This window comes from Trichomonas vaginalis, chromosome II, assembly GCF_026262505.1.
Source record: "Trichomonas vaginalis G3 chromosome II, whole genome shotgun sequence".
Taxonomy (NCBI): Eukaryota; Parabasalia; order Trichomonadida; family Trichomonadidae; genus Trichomonas; species Trichomonas vaginalis.
In genome coordinates, this window is record NC_067204.1 from 18,087,602 (window position 1) to 18,109,586 (window position 21,985).

General features: G+C 33.8%; 9 protein-coding genes across 9 annotated transcripts, besides 1 other annotated feature; 8 read left to right on the forward strand and 1 right to left on the reverse strand.

Moving 5' to 3' along the window:
* Positions 1–86: 86 nt before the first annotated feature.
* On the forward strand, positions 87–5,354 carry TVAGG3_0564670 (Second domain of FERM family; the record flags this gene model as incomplete). The annotated part of the gene is made up of 1 exon (XM_001581849.1): positions 87–5,342. One exon carries the CDS (start codon positions 87–89, stop codon positions 5,340–5,342), a length of 5,256 nt encoding a protein of 1,751 aa, XP_001581899.1.
* A 503-nt stretch (positions 5,355–5,857) lies between these two features.
* Positions 5,858–6,658: a mobile genetic element.
* A 2,823-nt stretch (positions 6,659–9,481) lies between these two features.
* On the forward strand, positions 9,482–10,326 carry TVAGG3_0564690 (cupin domain-containing protein family; the record flags this gene model as incomplete). The annotated part of the gene is made up of 1 exon (XM_001581848.1): positions 9,592–10,308. One exon carries the CDS (start codon positions 9,592–9,594, stop codon positions 10,306–10,308), a length of 717 nt encoding a protein of 238 aa, XP_001581898.1.
* A 241-nt stretch (positions 10,327–10,567) lies between these two features.
* Positions 10,568–12,974, forward strand: TVAGG3_0564700 (mitogen-activated protein family; the record flags this gene model as incomplete). The annotated part of the gene is made up of 1 exon (XM_001581847.1): positions 10,573–12,960. One exon carries the CDS (start codon positions 10,573–10,575, stop codon positions 12,958–12,960), a length of 2,388 nt encoding a protein of 795 aa, XP_001581897.1.
* A 396-nt stretch (positions 12,975–13,370) lies between these two features.
* On the forward strand, positions 13,371–14,439 carry TVAGG3_0564710 (uncharacterized protein; the record flags this gene model as incomplete). Its single annotated transcript, XM_001581846.1, has 1 exon — positions 13,388–14,365. The coding sequence occupies one exon, from the start codon at positions 13,388–13,390 to the stop codon at positions 14,363–14,365; it is 978 nt and encodes a 325-aa protein (XP_001581896.1).
* Positions 14,440–14,960: 521 nt separating this feature from the next.
* TVAGG3_0564720 (uncharacterized protein) lies at positions 14,961–15,833 on the forward strand (the record flags this gene model as incomplete). Its single annotated transcript, XM_001581845.1, has 1 exon — positions 14,961–15,833. One exon carries the CDS (start codon positions 14,961–14,963, stop codon positions 15,831–15,833), a length of 873 nt encoding a protein of 290 aa, XP_001581895.1.
* Positions 15,834–15,965: 132 nt separating this feature from the next.
* Positions 15,966–16,298, reverse strand: TVAGG3_0564730 (uncharacterized protein; the record flags this gene model as incomplete). The annotated part of the gene is made up of 1 exon (XM_001581844.1): positions 15,966–16,298. One exon carries the CDS (start codon positions 16,296–16,298, stop codon positions 15,966–15,968), a length of 333 nt encoding a protein of 110 aa, XP_001581894.1.
* A 2,059-nt stretch (positions 16,299–18,357) lies between these two features.
* TVAGG3_0564740 (ATP binding) lies at positions 18,358–20,268 on the forward strand (the record flags this gene model as incomplete). Its single annotated transcript, XM_001581843.1, has 1 exon — positions 18,358–20,268. One exon carries the CDS (start codon positions 18,358–18,360, stop codon positions 20,266–20,268), a length of 1,911 nt encoding a protein of 636 aa, XP_001581893.1.
* Positions 20,269–20,637: 369 nt separating this feature from the next.
* On the forward strand, positions 20,638–21,681 carry TVAGG3_0564750 (cysteine proteinases family; the record flags this gene model as incomplete). The annotated part of the gene is made up of 1 exon (XM_001581842.2): positions 20,638–21,681. One exon carries the CDS (start codon positions 20,638–20,640, stop codon positions 21,679–21,681), a length of 1,044 nt encoding a protein of 347 aa, XP_001581892.1.
* Positions 21,682–21,684: 3 nt separating this feature from the next.
* On the forward strand, positions 21,685–21,975 carry TVAGG3_0564760 (uncharacterized protein; the record flags this gene model as incomplete). The annotated part of the gene is made up of 1 exon (XM_001581841.1): positions 21,685–21,975. The coding sequence occupies one exon, from the start codon at positions 21,685–21,687 to the stop codon at positions 21,973–21,975; it is 291 nt and encodes a 96-aa protein (XP_001581891.1).
* Positions 21,976–21,985: the final 10 nt, after the last annotated feature.

Here is a 21,985-nt window from a genome sequence, read left to right on the forward strand (position 1 = left end):
ACTGGATCTATTTCTCTTTTTATCGGCCACATCATTTTTCAAAATATAAATAAAATAAAATGTGACACTTATATTTTATATTAAATATGCAGGAGCTTACAGTCATTGTTGATTTTCCTTACGGCCAAGTAGAAAAGAAAGAAGTCACAGTACCTGCATTTTCCACAGTTGGTTCAATTTATTCTCATGCTAAGCTTTTATTCCCAGAAATGGATAATATTGGCGAGCACAACATTTGCATTGAACTTATTGATGGTACATTTACATATGCAGATTTAGACAAACCAATTAAAAACTTTCAGATTCCAGAAAAGCCACGCGTTGAGCTTGTTCCATTAACATTTGACTTAACATTCAATTTCCCAGGTACAGAACGCAAAAAAGATGACACACGCAAAGAGGTCCCATCTATCAAGAGAGATCCAATCACACTTACCATTAATCTTAAAGATTCAATTCGTACAATCAAAGAAAGGATTTCAAAAGAAATCAATTCAATTTCTCCCGATGCCTTTGTCGTTGAACACAACGGAACCGTTCTTTTCGATGCTTTACCAATCCCAGAACAAGTATCTGGTGCAAAGAGCTTCGAAATCTACGCCGACGATACAGATAAGAAGATTGACTTCTTAGATTTGTATCTTCGTGGTCCAGTTTACCTTCCTTTCTCAGATGCAGTTTCTCTTTCAGCATATCTCCTCCAAGCGTCTGTCGGTCCATCCCGTGCTTACAAAGGAGCCATCTCAGACCTCGCTAAATATTTACCACGGCGTTTCCAGTCTGTTAACGGCGCAGCTGTAGATTTGCATCTTGAGTGGACTTTCCTTAACTCAGTCAGCAGATTCCAAGCAGAGAAGGAGTTCGTAACAAAGGTTCAAGCGCTTCCACTTTTCAACTGCCAATCATTCACAGCCGCCAAATTACCAAATGACACAAATCCAAGGCTTCCTGACAATTTCGAGCTCATCTATACAGAACGCCGTATATTCGTTCTCGACTACATCAAGTTCAAGACACGTCTTTCTATTAATTACGACGATGTTCTCTCAATTCAGAGAGACAACACTACGATTAAACTTACATACTCAATTGATGGCGAGAATGTTGAGGAAGTTCGCTTTACTTCCAGAACATGCCGCTCAATTGTCAGAAAGACAGTTTCCTGCATTAATGGCACAGATTCTCTTGAAGAGACACAATTCACATTCCGCACCAAGGAAGACATTCTCCAGCAGAAGCAGACAATCCGTCCACCAATTTTCTGCGAAGATTACGTTTGGGATTTCATCACAAAAGACGAAACAATCACAGACTTAACGAACGCTAACTTAATGCACGCTCTTCTTATCCGTGCTGACAGTTGCGCATGGCACTTGTCCGTTCTTCTTGAAAAAGTCAACGCAAATACAGCAAAAGTCCTCAAAGACGAAATTACTGCTTACCACAGCCGCTTAATAGGCTATCTTAAATACCTTACATACGACCATCGTCCTTACGATAACGCTTATAAGATTGGCTGGCTCTTATCTTCACTCGACAGCAAGTACGATGAAGCTAAGGCCATCATTAAAGACGTTCTTACCAATTTGGCTCTCGTTCGCCAGTCTTTCGTTCCAATTTCGAAAGATCCAATTTATGTCACATCTCGTAACGTCATTTCCTTCATTCTCTCCCATCTTATTTCATGCATGGAACTTCCTTATGCTACGGAAGAACGCCGAGTCGAAGCTTTCCAAGAGATTGTCAAATTATTCCTTGAAAACGGCCTTGAACTCAAAGATCTCATTTCCAAGTACTTGTTCTCTGTCGGCGATGTCGAACTTAAGACAAAGATGCAGCAGCGCTTAGATTATCTCTTCAGACATCACTTATTATCTGTAAATCTCTTCCCACTCATCACAGAAAGCTCCCAATTCCACGATATCGATCCATCTGTCATCTTACATCAAGATTCTATGAACAACATGATGACAGCGATGGTCGAATTCTCACGTGTCCTCTGGGAAGACAGAAAGAAGCTTCCAGACGACCATCTCAAGGAGTTCTTGTCTGCAGCTGCCGACATCTGCAAGATGATCCTCAATCCAGACAACCAGAACTCAACACTCATCCATACATTGATCGAATTCAACAAACTCGTTGCATTCAACTTGCCAGGACTTTTCAACGAGCACAGAACACTGTTTACAATGATCAATCCAGCAATTACTATTCTCAGGGATTCATACAGCAGAGTACAGAATTTCTCTTCATCTGTTGTTGTCAGCGACCTCTTGACAATTGCTGTTATTTTGGTCATTGACCAACCATCAGTTTTGGCTAAAGAATGTGCACAATTATTCCAACTTTTGGAAGGATCATTGCACCACGTCTACAACCAATACGCAAACGATGTTGGGTTGTTCGAATTAGATCCAACAGAAGCAAGGAATGACAGCTTCTCCGCTCTCAAGTGCTATGTCCAGGACAACATCAATTTCGAGGTTGACGAATGCACTGTTGGCGAATTGTTGTTGAACATGGGACCAGGACTTGCATTGTCATGGCTCATCCACCGCCCTGTCAGCGAGTTCTGCCAGATCTTCCTCAAGCTCTACAACCTCTATCATTGGTTTGTTCATGCAACAATCCACCGCGTACTCTACGATGCATCGAACTCTGAAGAAATCACTCTTTCAGACAAATCCAAGGAAATCATCAATAAATTGTCAGTTCACGAAGCATCATACTTTGCTTATTCACTGACATTGGAAGAGGATTTAGAGCTTGCACACGATGTCACAGCTGATCTCGAGAATTCTCCAATGCAAGTCATTCTTGAAGCCGCATGCAAGAGTGATACAACATTACCAAACTGGAAAGAACTCTTTGGAAAACCACAGTTCATTTCAATCATGGTTAATGCAGGAGCTCTTCAGTTATCATTGACATTGAACTCCATTTTAGTTGCACAGAACACAGATACAATGAGATTCCTTCTTCAGTTCCCATTCGCTTTTGTTTCTCTTCAACATTCCGTTGACATTTTGCACAATTTAGTTGGAACTCCTGGCTCTTTCGATTCTCCAAGAATCTACATGAGATCAAACATCGCTATTTCTCTCATCAAGAACGAAGTCAAAGTTCTTTGTTCTACAACAGTTCCAGGAAACAAGTTGATCTCCGCAGTCAATGATGCATCAAAGATCCTTCATTCCATCGGAAACATGTATCATGATTTCGATCTCAGTCCATTGACACCATTAGTCAAATTCCCAATCACACAGCAGATCAACTCAAAGGCTGTTGCTGATTGCAGAACAGACATGGCATCAATCATGGGCGATTACCGCATTTCCAAGAACGATTTCATCGAAGCTGTATCACGCAAGGACGAACAATTAACATTGTCAACACTTGCACGTATCCACAAATCAGCACAAGAAGCAGCTGAACTCATTAACTACATCGAACCAGATAACAAACTCTCAGAAGATGTCCAGAAATCATTTGACAGATTCATCAACAACGTATCAAGAATCTGGACATACAGATTGACAGCATTACACATCAGAGACGAACTTGAGAATTTGGACAACAGCATTGACAAGATTGTTGATGAAGTTGCAACAAAGATGTATGAACCAGCAACACAAGAAAAACTTCAGAAGACAATCAAAGATTTCGATAACATCAAACTCAATCCAACAGAGCGTGATGAATTCGCTAAGAAGATTGTTTCTTCAATCAAGAAGTTGGCAGACAAGACACAAAAAGACGACGAAATCATTGAAATTCTTTACGAAATGTTGATGCTCCTTAAAGACAACAAACTTTACGAACTTAGAGAGACAGCTATGACTCTTGATGACGCTGCTGACGAGTTCACAAAGATTTTCGAGCAGTCTAAGTACGCAACAATGGTTGCTTCATGCGAAGAATCAGTTGACAGAATCAAGTTCATCGACACCATTTTTGTTTGGTTCTTGAATGATTTGGAGTTGTTAGTTAAACAAATCAAATCCGATGCATACAACAAGAATGCAGGTGATGGCCTTGAAATCCTCGTTAGGAACATCGATTCATCATTTGTTCCTGACATCACAAACCTCGAAATCATCAACCAAAACGTTTCAGAAGCTTCAACAATCTTGTCATATCCTGTCATGTTGAAACTCACAGAAAAGTGCCAAATTGCAGCACAAAACTTAACCACAATTTCTAAGTCATACAACACATTGACAGAGACAATATTGAAGAACACAGCCTTCAGCGGAAACTCGCTTATCTACAAGGACGCAGTTCTCCAAATCATCACAAACATCTACAAGGAGTTTACAATCCAAGGATGGTCAAGTGACGAATTTGACTCAATTTGCCAGACAATTTCAGATCCACTTTTGTCAGATTATTCCTCCGACAAGATGAGTAAGTCACTTTTGCGCATCCGTCGATTCCTTCGTACAATCCGTATGCACAAACCAAATGCACATCCAAGATACGTCGCTGAGACAGAGCACATCTTGAACGAGCTTGAAAGAACACTCCTCGAAAGCTTCAACCAGCAGCAGAACAAGATCAACGTCAAGGTCAACAACACAGTCCAGATCATCAAGAACTACTCGAGCACATTAGTCAAAGCACCGAACGGCCAGATCAAGAACTTTGTTGTTCGATTGATCAACAACTTGTCTATGGATGTTTCCACATTCCGAACATTCGAAGCTGATACTCTTCAGCGCGGCATCAACAAGTTGTACGACAGTCTTCGCAAGTCCACATCAAAGGCAGACCACATCAATGCATTGATCCATTGGCTTGAGAGCATTGAGCGTGGAATTTTGCCTGTTGATGTTGATGAATTGCTTGAGATCTTGAAGCAGATTTCCAGCAAACTGAAGCGATCCGAAGAAAGCTTGTTCGATATCACCGATTCACAGATGATTAACATTGCAATTGGATTGTCAGACGCATTGGCAATGCTTGCAAAGATCAGAATCTCATTGAACTTGATCAAATCACACCATAAGTTAGCTCCAATCAGAGACCAGTTACACGCATTCATTGTCCAGATCATGAGGTCTCTTGAAGCATATGCCGATGAAATCCACACATTCCACATCGAGTCACACCCAGTTTTAGGAATCATCGAAACTGCACCTGTTATGTGCGAAAAGATCGAACTCCTCATCGAATCCGGATTCACATTGGCTGCTTCTGTGTCTCGCCATGCTTCTGAGTCCATCGAAGCAATCAAGGTCTTTGTCGATAAATGCCCAGAAGATTTCCGCCCAATCATTGAGAAGGAATCATTAGAACCAATTAGATTATTAGAAGAGTTTTCAAAAGAAACACAGATTTAAACTAAAAAAACAAAAGTTTTTATTTTTATTTTTATTTTTTTTAGGGAGAAATTTAGAAGTGATCTCCCTAAAGGAATGATTTTGTTTTATAATTAAAATGATTTTCATTAATGCGTTTTATTATTAAGATTACAAGACTTATAATGACTAGGATTCCATAAATATGAATTTGATTAAACTGAACTCGAATCCAATCATATTATATTGAATCAGACATACATCAAGCCTACATAAATGTTACATTCTTAATTAAGAAAGCGAATATTGTGTATGATTTTCAAAAATCTAATTTAGAATTTGACTTCAATAAAAGAGATGCGAACAATATTTATATGTATATGCATAACTAGGCCTAGGTATTTTCCAGAATGAACAGATAAGCTAAGCTGCTAATATTTGGAGTGGGAGCACTTCTAGAAATTTCTTGAATAATCAACCTCCAGAATCGAACGCCTTAAATGATCGATATAAAAATTAGATATATTATATGTGAATATTGTATGAACTATTGACAGGAGTAGGGGTAATTTTAGCTAAAAGTGACACACCTGTAAAAAGTGACACACCCGTGAAGGGTGTGATTACCGATCGGTAATTTCGACAGTTTAGAATTTAAAATTTTTTATGGAACTGTTGCGAGTTTCATAAAGAATTTAAGGAATATAAGCAAAGATTTGAATCAAAATCTTAGACCTAAGCCGCTCGATTCGCTCGCGGCTTCCGCGAATTACAGATCAGCAAAGATTTGAATCAAAATCTTCGAACTAAGCCGATCGCTTCGCTCGCGGCTTTCTTTATTATTTTAAATTTGCATATTTCCATCAAAAGTTCATAAGGTAAAAAATTTCGTTTATTTTTACTAAGAAAAAAAAGGTTTTTGATAATAAATTTATTTTATTTCGAAAAAGTAGCAATAATCGTAAAAGGGTATTGATAGGCTTGCTAAAGTAACTAATTTTAGCTGTCAAATACTTTTGTATTTTGAAGTAAATTAGTATAAATTTGTTTTTACTTTTATTTCGAAAAAGTAGCAATAATCGTAAAAGGGTATTGATAGGCTTGCTAAAGTAACTAATTTTAGCTGTCAAATACTTTTGTATTTTGAAGTAAATTAGTATAAATTTGATATTATTTTAACTCCTTTTGAAAACCTCAATTTTCCATACAGAGGGAACGGGAATAGCATCCAATATTCCCTGAGAATGGTTGCGCATTCTCAGTTCCCTCTATATTTCGAACGAAGCTCTCATCGGTCTTTTTTTTAATACTAAACGTTTTTTTCCCCCTGTCACTTTTAGCTAAAATTTGGGTTTGCCCTATTGACAGGGGTATTTTTTTTTACAACAAATTCGCTGAATATCGTTCTGATATTGCCATCGGAAAAATTGAATGACTGCAAATTTAATGCATAATTCAGATATTAAAATGACGTACAAAACCGTGCCCTACCTTTGCCTTTTTATTTCAATAATTCAAAAAAATTGAGAACAAAATTTTACAATATTTTGTTAGAGGTCTTCACTATCAACAAATCTTCACGATTAACATATAATGGTTAGAGATGTATTGTTTTAAAAGGAATTTCAGACTCTTCCAAATACTATACTTGTAGAATCACTCATCGTACATCAACATTAGAATTTATTTTTTCCTTAGGTTCAGATCCAATTAGTAAAATATCATCGATTAAACGAGCAATGACAAAACAATCCAATACAACCATTGAAATAAAGCAACTACTTTTAAGTCTTCAACCAAAAATTTCGTTATGAAAATATGACCAATTTACAAATAATATTTTCCTATTTCGATACTTTTAAGGTACCCTTTCCCAATATTTAATCCAAGAAGATTTAATTTTCAAAAATTTACACACTTGACTCAATATTTTTAAGTTATATTAATGCCAATTTTAATTTATTTTGCTACATTTTCTATTTTCACTAAGTTCTTGTTCCAATGATTTTATCTATCGGGAGGGAAGTAATGATGAAGTCTTAATTGGTTGTAGACAAGACTTAGGCGATGCTGTCATCCCTAAATCTGTTAAAGAAATATCTCCCGAATCTACATCTAATTCTTTCGATAAAATCAAAACACTTAAATTTGAAGAGAAAAGTGAAGTTATCAGTATTAGCAATAAGACCTTTTATTTGGGTTTTATTGAACTTGCAGATCTCAGTAATTGCAATAAATTACCATTTCTCAATGCATCACTATTTGCATATTGTTGGGGTTTGAAAACTGTTTTTCTTCCTCAAAATATTTCAAGTATTGGAATTGCGTGCTTTTATCAGTGTATTCTTGAATCAATAAATATACCAGAGAGTGTAACAGCAATTGAAGATGGCTTATTTCATGATTGCCCATTAAAGAATATCACTTTACCACAAAGTTTAACATATATTGGAGAAAGTGCATTTTATAATTGTCAATTAACCAATATCACTTTACCAGAAAATTTAACATATATTGGAAATTATGCATTTGTTGGTTGTCGATTAACCAATATTACTTTACCAGAAAATTTAACATTTATTGGAAATTATACATTTTCCGATTGCCCATTAACCAATATCACTTTTCCAGAAAATTGAACATATATTGGACAATCTGCATTTCATAGTTGTTTATTAAGCAATATCACTTTACCACAAAGTTTAACATATATTGGAAATTATGTATTTTATAATTGTCCATTAACCAATATCAATTTACCAGAAAAATTAACATATATTGGAGATAGAGTATTTTCTTTTTGTCCATTAACCAATATCACTTTACCAGATAAATTATCGTATATTGGAAATTCATTTTCTATCTGCAATTCATTAACAAGCATTACAATTCCAGGGAATTTAGTACATATTGGAATAAGTCCATTTAAATTATGTACATCATTGACAAATATTACAATTACAGGGAGTGTCACATCAATTCCAGAAAAAACATTTTATAATTGGCCCTCATTATCATTTTTCACCATCCTAGGAAGTGTAACATACATAGAAAAAGAAGCATTTTATAATTGTAATTCATTAATAAATATCACAATCACAGGTAGTATAGAATCTATTGGAAATAGAGTATTTTATAATTGCACATCATTAAAAAATTTAATTGGGATTTTACCATCTATTGGGAATGAGACATTTTACAACTGCGTACAACTAACCAGTCTCACATTCTCTGGAATTTTAAAATATATTGGAAATAATGCATTTGTTAATTGTATTTCATTAAAAAATATAACATTCCTAAACAATTTCAATACAATTACCTATGAATATGATTTGTTTTCGATTCATTCAGATATCCCAAATTTTTTCTTTTCACCAATCAATATTTTCATTCCAGGAAATTTTATTGTTGAATATTCAGGTAGGTTCGGAATACAACGAGGAAGTCATTTATATGTAACTCGAAACACTATAATGACGCGTGCATCTCAGGAATTTTTTGGATGGAAATCAGTTTATGTTCATTATGATAACAAAAAAGGGATTTCTAATCAAACAACAATTGATGTTCTTCAATACATCTCTATTGAAAACATCACAATTCGTCTCATTTTACCCGAAACTGTTAATGACTTTTTATTTTATAAACATAGTCCTATCTATCTCTCATTTGCCATCATTTGTCTCAACACATATTCCGTTTCATGAATAAAACATATTTTATTTCAATCACATCCTTTAACTGAAGTTAACTTTTTTAAAATTGAAATTAAAATTTGATGTTTTTCACATATTTAGTTAGGCATGAAAAAGAAATATATCAAATTCGTATATGTTGTAATCATATATGATTGTATTACCTTCATAATGATTAATTCAATATGATTATTATTATTTTTTATTAAATGAATAAATGCAGAATCGATTTTTCATTTATTGTCCTGACATTATGCGAAAAACATACACCTATATTAATATTTGCATTTATCCATCACCTTTTCAACTTTTGAACAGATTGAAGTTGATTCAATCAAAATTGAGATAAATCAATTTATTTAAAATCATTAAATATGGCTGTTCAATAAATTTGCAATATCTTTGTTGTCAAATGTTGATAGGATTTATTTGAGAGCATCATTCAATTTATTTGAGAGAAATCAAGATTGGCCGGATAATCGTTGAAAACTTTATCATTGAAAAAGCCATTAAAGTACGTTAAAAACATTTTTATGACCAATCAATTTAGTAATCATTCAAATTTTATGTCACTTCATTTTTCATTCTAAACAATGAATTCCGAGAGACCTTTCGTGAATATTCATTCAATGATTTCCTTAAATGGTAAGATGGTTGGACCATATTGGAATACTGAAAATGGCTCAGTAACATTCAACGATTATGAATGGACAGGAGAGAGTTACAAACCAGATGCATGGTTGTGGGGAAGAAGGACATTTGATGCTGTTTTACCATCAATTGATAACCCTCCTGTCGATGAAAACGAAAAAGAATGCCCAGAAGGAGACTTTTATGCAGTAACTGATGCAGGAAAATACCTTGTTGCAATGGATCCGTCTGGTAAACTTCCATGGGACAGAAACACCGTTAAATATATGGATCGCCCAGAATCACATGTCATTGAAGCTTTAACTGAAAAGGCATCTCCTCAATATAAGAATCTCCTTCGTCGTTTAAATGTTTCTTATATTATCGCTGGAAAAGATGAAATCGATTGGGAAATATTACTAACTAAATTGAAGAAAGTTTTCCACATCAACATCCTTTCTATTGCAGGCGGTGGTATGATTAATTGGAGTGCCATGAAGGCAAAAATTGTTGATGAACTTAGTTTACTTGTTACAGCTGCTGCTGATGCAACTAACAATGTTTCGCTTTTCGAAGCAAATCCTTATCAAACAAATACCGATCCAATTGAGTTTACAGTGAAATCCATTGAAAAGATCAATGCAAATGGAATTTGGATTAAATATATTCCAAAATATTAAGCTAAAAGCTACAAATATAAAAACATTTTCTAAAATTGAATATTTGATATTTTTTTAAAATCATTTGAATATGATAAACATAGATCATTCATTATAAGTACCTTCATAGATTTATTCAATCTTTTAGATCTTCAAATGAATGTAATTTCTTATAAATCAAAAGAATTTGTACAAAAATATTGTGAAGATGAATCACGTTGATTTTAGATACAAGAAGTTTGTTTATACCAAATTTTGAAATTTAAAACGTCATTTTTATAAAAAATGGAGCCTATTTTGGAGAAAGTTGTGGGATCAGGAATTATTTCTTCCTCAGTATTCACATCATATTCAAAATCAGGTGTCACTGCAATTGCTTGCGGTGGAATTTTATCAATATTTGTTCCAAAAAGCAAAATTAGATATGATTATGTAGTAGATCCAAAAATTAGGGAGATTACAGCTTTAGCATTTTCACCCAGTGGCACAGATATAGCTATAGCCGAATCCGGACCAAACAGTACCATTTGGGTTGTTTCATTTTCGGATTCATTTGACAAAATTATTTCCACATATCCAATTAAAACAGCACAAAATGGTTTTTCATATATAGGGCTTACACCCGAAGCTAAATCATTAGTTGAAATCGATAATGAAGAGAAACCTTTCTTATATTTATGGGATTTAACAACACCAAATGCATCAGTTATCGGATATTATCATTTATCAGCAATACCAAAACATCTACATATCTCATTTGATGGAAAACTCGCAATTGTTTCAGGAGAAAAATTATTACAATTTATAAACATACAACCAAAAACAGATAGCAAACAAGGTGATAAACCAGTCGTTTTACAATCTCGCAGCGGCGCAAAAGTCAAATTTAAAGACAGAACCTTTGTAGCTTCTGCAATCAACCCGAACGAGCCAAATGACGCTCTCTGTCTTACTAACTATGGAACACTGGTCATCTTCGAGAAGGCCGGATCAATCTGTTCCCAAAATACAAAACTTCGGATGCCAAAATTTTCGATTATACCTGTAGAATTCAAAGTCAAAGCTACTTCATTAGCAATAGACAACAAAATTATCCTCATTGGTACGGAAACAGGCTCCATTCTTGCTGTCAAAAAAGATGCAACTCAATACGTGATTTTTGGAAGGTTTTCCATTACAGGGAAGTCCGTTGTAGCCATAACTCTTAGCAAACGCATTGTTTCTGCTGCTTATTCCGATGGTTCCATCATATTTTGGCTCAGAAAAATCAAAGAACCTCCTCTTTTAACGATTTCTAACCATTCCGGGTCAATCAACGCTACAATCACCGAGAAAGAGGGCACAATGTACACAGCAGGTAGCGATGGAACAATTAGGATCTGGGATATCCAAGAAGGCGAAAGAATTTGCAAACAAATAATTGCAAAGCCAGTAGACTTCAATCAGAGCTTGACAGGTATCAGATGTATCGTATGTGTTGGAAATTTCCTTGTTGCAGGTGATTTTAGAGGTACTTTACATGTACTTTCGAAAGCAAATTTAAATCCAATACAACAACTACAGATTTCCAAGCAAGCGATAACAGCAATTGCATCCAACCAAGACACAGTTGTTTGCGGTACTGATGTTGGTAAGATAATTACTTTCCAAGTCGCATTAACTGGATTAATTCAGCTAAAAACAGTAACTCTTAATAATCCTAGCACAGTAACATCATTATTAATTACTGATGATGGAAAGATAATTGCTGCTTGCGCGGATGAACTAAGATTGTTTAATGGCCAAGAAATTAAGTCAATTCAGGCTTCCTCGTTATCGTTATCGTTTTTCCCTAACAAGAAATATTTTGTTTCGGCCTGTAATGATGATAATTCCATGAAGATTATTAAAATTAATAATTTTTCCGTTTTCAGATCTTATAATCTGGCAAACGGCTCATATCCAGTCAAAGTTTCAGTTGAACCATCAAGCGGATTATTTATTTCAGCCTGTATGAGTGATTCAACTGTTAGAATTGTTGATTCTTTCTCTGGAGAACAAATTTATGTAATTTCATCGATGTCTTCATTGATAACTGATATCTCATACATATCAGGTAATTTTGTCTTATCATCTTTCCAAGGTTTCTGTGGAATTTGGAGACTTCCTGAACAAATCCATAATGCTATTAAAGAAAGAACAGTTCCAGACGTTCTTAGTTTGCTTAATGAACAACATACAACATCAGCAAACATGAAGAATATGAGAGGAAGCATAATGAGATCATCAGTTGTTGATGGAATGTTCGAAGAGGCCAAAGAATCAGTCCAAAATGATCTGACAACAATAGAAGAGGCTGGAGAGGAAGAAGATGACGAAGAACAGAACGGTTCCCAGAATATGGTATTTGATCAACCAAGACCTTCAAAACAAGGCCAATACGAGAGCAAAATTGATAATATTGTGAGAGCTTCCTTTATAAAGAAATCTAAAAAATACGAAATCGAAGATGTTGCAACGAATTTGAAGTCGGTTTTCCAGGAAGCTCTCGAAATATTGAATACAGAAGGAGATAAAGAAGAAACCAAAGAATTACGTGATGTTGTTCAGCAAGCTCAAAGAAAATGCATTAAATCAGAATGGTTCAAAGAATTATTGAAGCAGAACATAGATTCTTTTTTGTTGTGTAAATAAATTATATATTTGCAGTTTATTTAATACTTTTTTAAAATTTTATTTTTATTTTTTTAAATATAACGCTTGTAAATACCAAAATATAGTTTTGCTATATCAACTAACATATCTCTATATAATCATGATTAATGACTATAATATATCAAAATTAATCGGCATTTTTAGAGTTTAAACGGCAACCAAGCATAAAATTTATGAATTTCAATATTATATGCCAGACATTATTAGGTGTTATACAAATATCGCATGAAATTGCTTTATCAAAAAAGATGCCTGATCAATTTCAGCAATTATTGAAACATTAACCGCAAAATAAACATTTATTGCCACAATGCAAGTAATACAGCAACATACAAAAGCTTGTTGATGAAAACGCAAAATCTTGTGTGAGAATAGATATAAAAAAGTGACAATATATTGCTAAAAAATGTCGAATAACCAGAGATTAACGAATGGGATTGGTGATGATTGGTTCAACAAATGCTGCGAGTCTTATACAGTATTTAAAGCATTTTATGCTTCATTCAAAATGATTTTTCACTTTGATTCATTGAATTGGATTGCAATTGAACTTTTGATTATTATGCCTATCTTTTTCAGACTGTATGGATTTGGTATTCAACAAAATCTTACGCGTTTTTATAATAAATCAAGATTACAAATTTTAAATTTCTTATTCTTCTTTAGTTTCATTACAGTTTTTAGCATATTACTTCAATACTTAATGCCACGTTCTCCTGCCTGCTTAATATGGGATGGCAATGATCTAAATCCTTCTCGTCCAGATAATGGCTCTCCAAGTGTTATCATCATGCTTACGACTATTTTATTCTTAATGTTCCTTAGAGCTGACTTCAAAGGGTGGATTCTCGTTATTATATTTGCTGGTTTCTTCTTTATTATGACTACAATTTCTTCAATTTTATCAGGATCAAGCTCTATTTTCCAAGCCTTGCTTTCAGTATGCTTCGGATGCTGGGTATTTTACGTATTTAATTTTTTGCCGCCTGTTTTTGTTCCAATTGTTTATCTTCTCATTTCTATTGCAGTTGTAACTATATTCGGACCGGAAGTTGTTAGATACAACAAGGCAGCAAGCTATCTCGCTAAATCTGGCATTAGATCTACTTTCCTTTTAACAGTTACTGTAATTCTTTACATTTTGAACGCGAAATCAATAGATGGATTCAAATGGTTCCAAATACAATGGTATGATGGCCTTCTTACAAGCTCTAAAGACGATTCTGTCGCAATTATTCCGACTGTTTTAAGAGTTACCGATGAAGACCGTTTTGGCAGAAAATTAAATAAGGATATCATATACAGTGTCATTGCTTTTGTTGCTGTGCTCATTTTCAACAGTATTTTCGTACATTTCTTGGATTATAGATTTTATCAAGACTGAAGAGCTGAAAATAGCAGTTATATATTCGGAATACTTATTTGTTTTACGACATTTGTTATTACTAAACATATTTGTCTGTTTTTTTTGATTTTCTGTATATTTTTTTAATAAATTCATAAAAACAAGTTTAGACTTTGAGTTTCTGAGATGCATATTATAAATTTATTGTGTCTATGGCTTAACTTAATATAATATATTTAATCCATATTATTATTGGCTTGAAGCGCCATTGTTTAGAAACATTTTTGCATCTGAACAGATTAAACATCTACATATATGTCGAGATGTCTCGATATTCAAATACAACTTGATGGTCAATTTGATAAGAGATTAAAAGAATTCAATATATCGAAAAGTGAGGAAGCATATCAATCACTAATGAATAATAAAGTTGCACAGTTATTTCATTGATTAATCATGTAAAACATTGCAATTCAAATATTAGAGGTCCTATTACTGTATTTAGGAACATTTTCATTGAAAAATATAAGATCAAAGATCAATGGTCTTTAAACCAACGCTTTTGCAAGATGAATTTATATTCCAGTGTAGTTTTTTTGGCCGAAAAAATTTCGATCATTTTTTTTTCTAAAAAATGGATTACGAACCACATGTTTATATTCCTTTTCATGTTTTACCATCAGGAGTAGAGCCTCTTCAGTCAAACAAACTTTCCTTTAATTATAAAAAGAACAATTTCGAATTATTTGGCGATACAGAAAATCATTATCGGTTTGCCTTTACAGCTGATGGCATAACATTAAACATTAATGATAAAAATGCGAGTATGCACTCAAAATACTTAAGTTATGATACAAATACGCTTTGCACATGCACACTTAAATTTGATATTGATACATTTAAGATAGCAGCTAGATTAGGACAAAAGGCTGCACAACTGTATATCCAAAAAACTTATCCGAATTTAGTCAGCTCATGGAATCTTGGCTTTGGCGACAGATTTGTTGAATATTCAATTTCAAGGAAAAATCCTGATATCAATTTCGGCTACTATTATTCAGTTAATGCTAAATCTTTCCATTTCAGCGTTGAAGATCCAAAAATCAAATATGCAATTCAAATTCTCTTTCCAAAGCTTACAATTGGTATAACACATCCATCATACACATATCTCAAATTGCGTACACGTAGAGGAAATGCTACAGTTGGCCTCACAACACGACAACAACTAAATCAAATTTTTGCATTCGCCAGATTCAGTCATCATTGGGAGAATTCAAAAATATTTTGGTGCTATGAAGCTGCTAAAGGATTGTCAGCTGGATTTTATAGAGATTTTATGGAAAAAAGATTAAAAGCAAAAATTTTCACAACAAGCAATAATGTCATAGCAAACACAGAGTATAAAATCAACGATAACTTTATAACTACCGCTACAGTAGGTACAGATATAAAGAAATTCAATTTTAATTTCAATTTTGGAATAACAATGTTAGATGATAACTAACTTTGGGCTAAAGTCATTTACCATATGATTTATTAATAAATATTAATGTTTATGTTGTAAATTTTTTATAATTTTTTATTAGTTAGTAACTAAATTTGAAATAACCATGATATTCAATTAAACAATCAAACTTTATGGGTTAAAAATCTTCCCAAGCTTCTTAAAAGCTTTCTTGATCTGATGCTTATTAATTTTTACACCTTTCTTAATTTTCTTTCCAACTTTCTTCAAGTTAATATTCTTTTGGATTTGGCCTAAAGCACGAATACGCTCTTTAAATTCTTCAAAACCATCATCTTCATCCGTACCTATTTTATTTTGATCTTTATCTTGAACCTCATTTTCTGTTGTATCTGCTTTTGCTTGTTCTTCAACTTTTTTATCACTAACAAAATTATCAGAATCATTTTCTTCTTTTGATTGCTCTAAAACCTTTTCATTTTGTATAGACTCGCTTTCGTCCATTTTGTTTTTACCTTTTGATTGTTGTAGAGGCAATGCTTGAGCTAATCAGAAGAACAAAATCATTTGTAAAATCTGACAATTTGAAATCTAAAGTTCTAAATATACTAAATAATGGTTGAATTCACATGGACATCTAAAATAGCAAATAAACATTAGTAAAATAAGAGATGAATCACTATAATTTACAACAAAATCCGAAATATTTCGATTTTCCAATTGGTTTTCAAATTGCCATGATCTTAATAATATTTTTATTATTAAGAAATTCGAATTGGCCTATATTCATATTGAGAAAAGTGACAATTTTTTAATTCAATATGAGTAGGGAGTATTTGAAACAATACGATGATTTCATAGAAATACTTTATAAGATTCACCACTTAAAATCAAATGAATCCTTTGAAGAGATTTTTAATCTGATCAATCGAATTATGATTTCTAAGTATAAAGTGCCCTTATCAAATATTATATACAGTATATCAACGGCAATATTATGCAACTATGGGTCTATTGAGCTTTATACCAAAATTCTTCAACAATTTTTATCAACAAATCCATCATGCGCATCAGAAATACGAATCATTGACACAACCATGAATTTACATATTATAGAGGGTAAAGATATCAAATTTAAAACAAATCTTTTTCCAGAAGAAAATCAAATATTTTTCATTATTATGAATGATCAAATAGAGAAATTTAAAGAATATATAACTCAAAATTCCTTGGAAGACATTTCTATACAAGTTCCATGTATTAACAATCTTTCTCCGGTTGAAAGTAGCTCATATTTTGGCTCAGTCAACATTTTTACTTTCCTTTATTCATGTTTAAATTGCGAAATTACACAGAAATGCCTTCAACTATCTTTCTTAGGAGGAAATACTGATATTATTAATGAATGTTTAAAGCATAATCAATTGGACATAAAATGTCTGGAATATATTGTCCTTTGACATAACCATAGCTTTGCTGAATATATTTTTCAAAGAGATATTTTTAAACCCAAAGATTTTAATGAAGATTCAATAATCACAGCAATCACCAATTCATTAAACTTGAAAGTTTTATTACTTTTGTTTGAGAAAGATAAAAATTCAGTAATTCCATGGATTGCTGCCTTTCCACAAGCTCTTGAAATCCTGAAGGACAAAAGCATCGATTTAACAAAAGTTTCTAACATAAATTCAAATTTATTGCATTATGCTGCTACATCTAATAATTTTGAGTTGTGCAAGTTTTTATTAAATGAAAACAAAATTGATTTTGATACGGAGGATAATAATGAGAGAACTCCACTTCATTATTGTGCATTGTATGATAGTAAAGAAACTGCAGAAGTTCTTATCTCACACGGTGCTGATATTAACAAGAAAGACTTTGATGGATGTATTCCACTCCATCATGCAATAATATTGAATTTTATAGAAGTAGCGAAACTTCTTATTTCAAAAGGTTCAGACATTAACTCAGTGAATATTATTCGAAGGACCGCTCTTCATGAAGCTACAATCAGGAGTAATAAAGATGCAGTAGAACTACTAGTTTCTCATGGTGCAGATATAAACCTAAAGGATATTTATGGATTAACTCCACTTCAATTTGCAATTAGAGAGAAAAACTTAGAGATTGTAGGATATTTAGTAAATCATGGTGCCAATATTCACATTCATTGAGAAACTGCTTTCAAAGAGGCATAAATGCTTGATTTACAAGAAACAGAAGACTTTCTTCTTTCAAATGATGTAATTAGAAATTTTAAAACGAGTTGTGACCAATAATAAACAAGAAAATACGTTCAATAACTAACTTAAGAATTGTGAGCAAATATAGACTAATGTATATAATAAATTGGATTATTTAGGCTAATAAATGATTTTCAATTGAACAATAAACATGCGCAAATATATGCTTTTATTTAAAATATTTAAAATACTCTACTAAATGTACCTTTTGATCTAAAATTTGATTTTCAAACTTGTTCCGAATGGAATAAAAAGCTTCCTAAATTTCGACAAATAATTTGAGAAGAAAACGATTATTTTGATTTTAAGGGAACATGAACAGCGGAAAGATTGGATTTTATACAGCGGACGCTGTTTCATGCAAATGGACTTCATTGGCAGTCATCAGAGATAAATACGGTACATTTTATTCAATAGAAGTTCTTCCAGATGTACAAGCTTTCAGTGAATCAGCAATTATTGACTCATCATTTGAACTACCTCCAATTCCTTTTGTCAAAAAGAATCCTTTTGCAGAACTCAGAGATTCCTGCTATATTTATCCAATTCCAGAGAATAAATTAAATATTGCAACAACGGTAAAGATTACATTGATAAATACAAGATACGAAGGAAGCCTATGGCAGTTTATTGAAAAGCAGATATCATCTTTCTTCAGATCTCACAGATACGCTTTTGTAAATGAAACAATTGTTTCTATTCCAATAATTACAGGTGAAACAATCAAAGTTAGTATCGAAGGTCACATGAAGACACCTCAATGGTTTGTTTTCTCACCTACATCAAAAATTCAATACATTCAAGGAAATAGAGCATATGACATCGTTCATTATCCAACTTACGATCAACTATTTGAGAGAGTAAAGCGAATCGCATGCTTTTCAATATTTAATGCCGAAAAACCACCTTCAATTTTGAAAATCATCACAAAAGTTTACGCAAATCCACATCCTTGCGGCATCATTTTCACAGGAAGTGAAGGTAGTGGCCGAGGATATATTACAAAACAGATTGCAGACGCTCTAGAACTTCCATTTACAGAAATTGATGCCCAGAACATCGATTCCACAGATTTAGAATTCCCTGTTCTTGAGCAACGTCTTATACCTAAAAGTATTGTTCTTTTAAGGAATTTTGACTCACATTTTACTGGAGATAACACTCCATTTCAGCGCAGACTTGAATCATCCCTTTCATCATTAATAGATTCCTCCAAAGATTGTTTCTTCGTATTAACTGTTCTCTCAAAGGACACAATTCCATCCAGATTACAATCCGCTTCCAGATTAGGTTCAACAGTTGCTTTTCCACCCCTTACATCGAAGGACGTATCCACAATACTCGGGGATTCACTTCCCCAGAACGTTATCGATGGCGCTGCCGGACTTCCAGCTTCAAGTTTGATTTTGGCCGCAAAAACAAAAAGTGTCGAAACTCTTTTTGACGCTTTTAGTTCGATCAGCCAAAGCTCTATCAACTCGAATGTAATGAAGACCGGATGGGACGATATCGGTGGATTATCCGCCACTAAGAAGATCGTCAGGGAAGCCGTAGAATGGCCATTAACAAGAAGAGACCAATTACAGAAATTCGGTGTCAAACCTCCACGAGGAGTTTTGTTACATGGCCCACCAGGATGTGGCAAAACGATGATTGCTAGAGCTATTGCCACCTCTCTTTCATCATCATTCTTTTCGATAAGCGCTGCATCTGTTTTCCAAATGTATCTCGGCGAATCAGAAAGAGTTGTCAGAGAACTTTTTGAACTCGCGAGACAGAGATCTCCTTCAGTTATATTCATCGATGAAATTGACGCAATGGTCGGAAAAAGAGGACAAAACACTGGTGTTTCTGAACGTGTTTTATCAACATTTTTGAATGAAATGGATGGTGTTTCATCATTGAACGATGTTGTCGTTGTTGCTGCAACAAATAGACCAGATGCTTTGGATGAAGCGTTGATGAGACCAGGAAGATTCGATTGTCTTGTCGAAGTTTTGCCAGCACAAAACGAAGAAGACATTTTTGAAGTTTTGAAAGTTTGCACAAGAAAAATGCCATTGGAAGAAGGAGCTCTTGATTACGCAGTGAAGAATATAAAGATAGGATCAAGTGGTGCAGAAATAGATAATATATGCAGAGAAGCAGCACTTGTTGCTTTATATAGTGGTTCTGAAAAAGTTTCTGCAGATCATTTCAGAAAAATTATTGAAAAGCAAAAATAATTTATATTAATATAGAGATTTTGTTTTAATAAACCATATATATTCTAAATTACACAGTTTTTCTCATTCATCTTTTTTAAATGATTTTAATTTCTATGTGATGTAACTCATATTAGTAATGTAAAAGATCGTCTTTGATGTGACATTTCAATCGATATGAGATTCGGTGAAAATTGACAAAGTTTTTAAATTTTATATTAAGTAAAAAAGGTATTTTACAGCGTAAATTGATATGCATGTATATTTATTCTATAATGAATCTAAATTTCATATAGATATTGCACTATTATTAAACCATGTTTGCATTATTAAAGGACTTCAACCATTTCTTTTCAAAAAGAAAAAGTTTTACATCGGTCGATCTGACAAATGTTTGCCTATATCTTCTTAGCTGGATCTTTAAAGGATTCTGATCCTCTCATCACCCAGGAGATGGTTGATGCAATTAACAGCAATTCTAACTCACCTTTCAAGGCAACTCTCTATCCGAAGTTTGCAGGGATGACTATTGGTCAAGCCAAACGTTTTTTATCACCCGTTCGACCTCCAAAACATCATCAAGGTTCAGCAATTCCAGTTGGAGCCAACGAATACTTCTTTAACTTTGTTGATAAAAGCTACATCACAGGTCTCACAAACATTGCAGCTTTTCCAGAGTGGCACAATGCTTCAAATCAGTTGGATAGTCCAATTAAACCAAATAGAACAACTATAGTATTCCCTGTTTATGATGTCACAAAGTTATGCAGCTCATGGGCTCCTGCTGTTACATCTGCAATGTCAATTTCTGTTTCTCGATGCAGCTCATGGGCTGGTCAGTTCGTCAACTTCTCACTTCAATTCGTTCTTGACTGTGATATTCTCGGTGACTCATGTGTTGAGCGTACGCCGCTTAATGCGTACCAGCTATTTTGGACATATCATCCTCCGGACTTCGAGAGTTGGGATAAACCAGGAAATTCAAATTCAGAAAGAGAAAATTCCATGCAAGCACCACGCGCAGATTTCAAAAGAGAAAATTGTGAAAACAACAGATGTTATCCAGGTTTAACAAATTGCAAGCATCATTGGGCATTAACAGGAAGTTGTAATCCAGGAGATCCAGAGACAGGATATCCGATATATTTCCTTTACAATTGGAGATGGATCAAATCACACCTTTGGGAAGTTGGTGCTGTAACTTCTTCTATAACTGTCTACCAATCTTTATTTAGCTATGAGGATGGTGTTTACTCTAGCTACTGGGAAGGAAATAATGTAACTCGAGAGAGTGTGGGTGAAATTCTTGGAATGCTAGATGTAACAATCATTGGTTGGGGGCAGGGTCGGTTGAACTTGTCAGCTGATGATAGTATGTATAAGAAACAACTCCAACGTTGGTGGTGGGTGATACCACATTTCGGAATTGATTGAGGAATGTCATACAATGATTGCAGCATGTGCGCAGATAATTGGAAATTAATAAATTCAAACGATGATCAAATAGGTTTAAATGGCTCATTAATGGTTACTGGATCAGAAGTTTACAGTGAGGAAAATAATAATATATTATCACAAAATACAAATGATATAAAAGGTTTCATGAAGTTTAACAGGAGATTTGATGACTGTAATATCGAATCTCAAGCTGTAGGTGCAGTTCCATATAACTTTGTTCCCCTTCCACACAGAACTCCTGAAGAAACACCTAGACAAGAATCTCAATAACAATAATAAG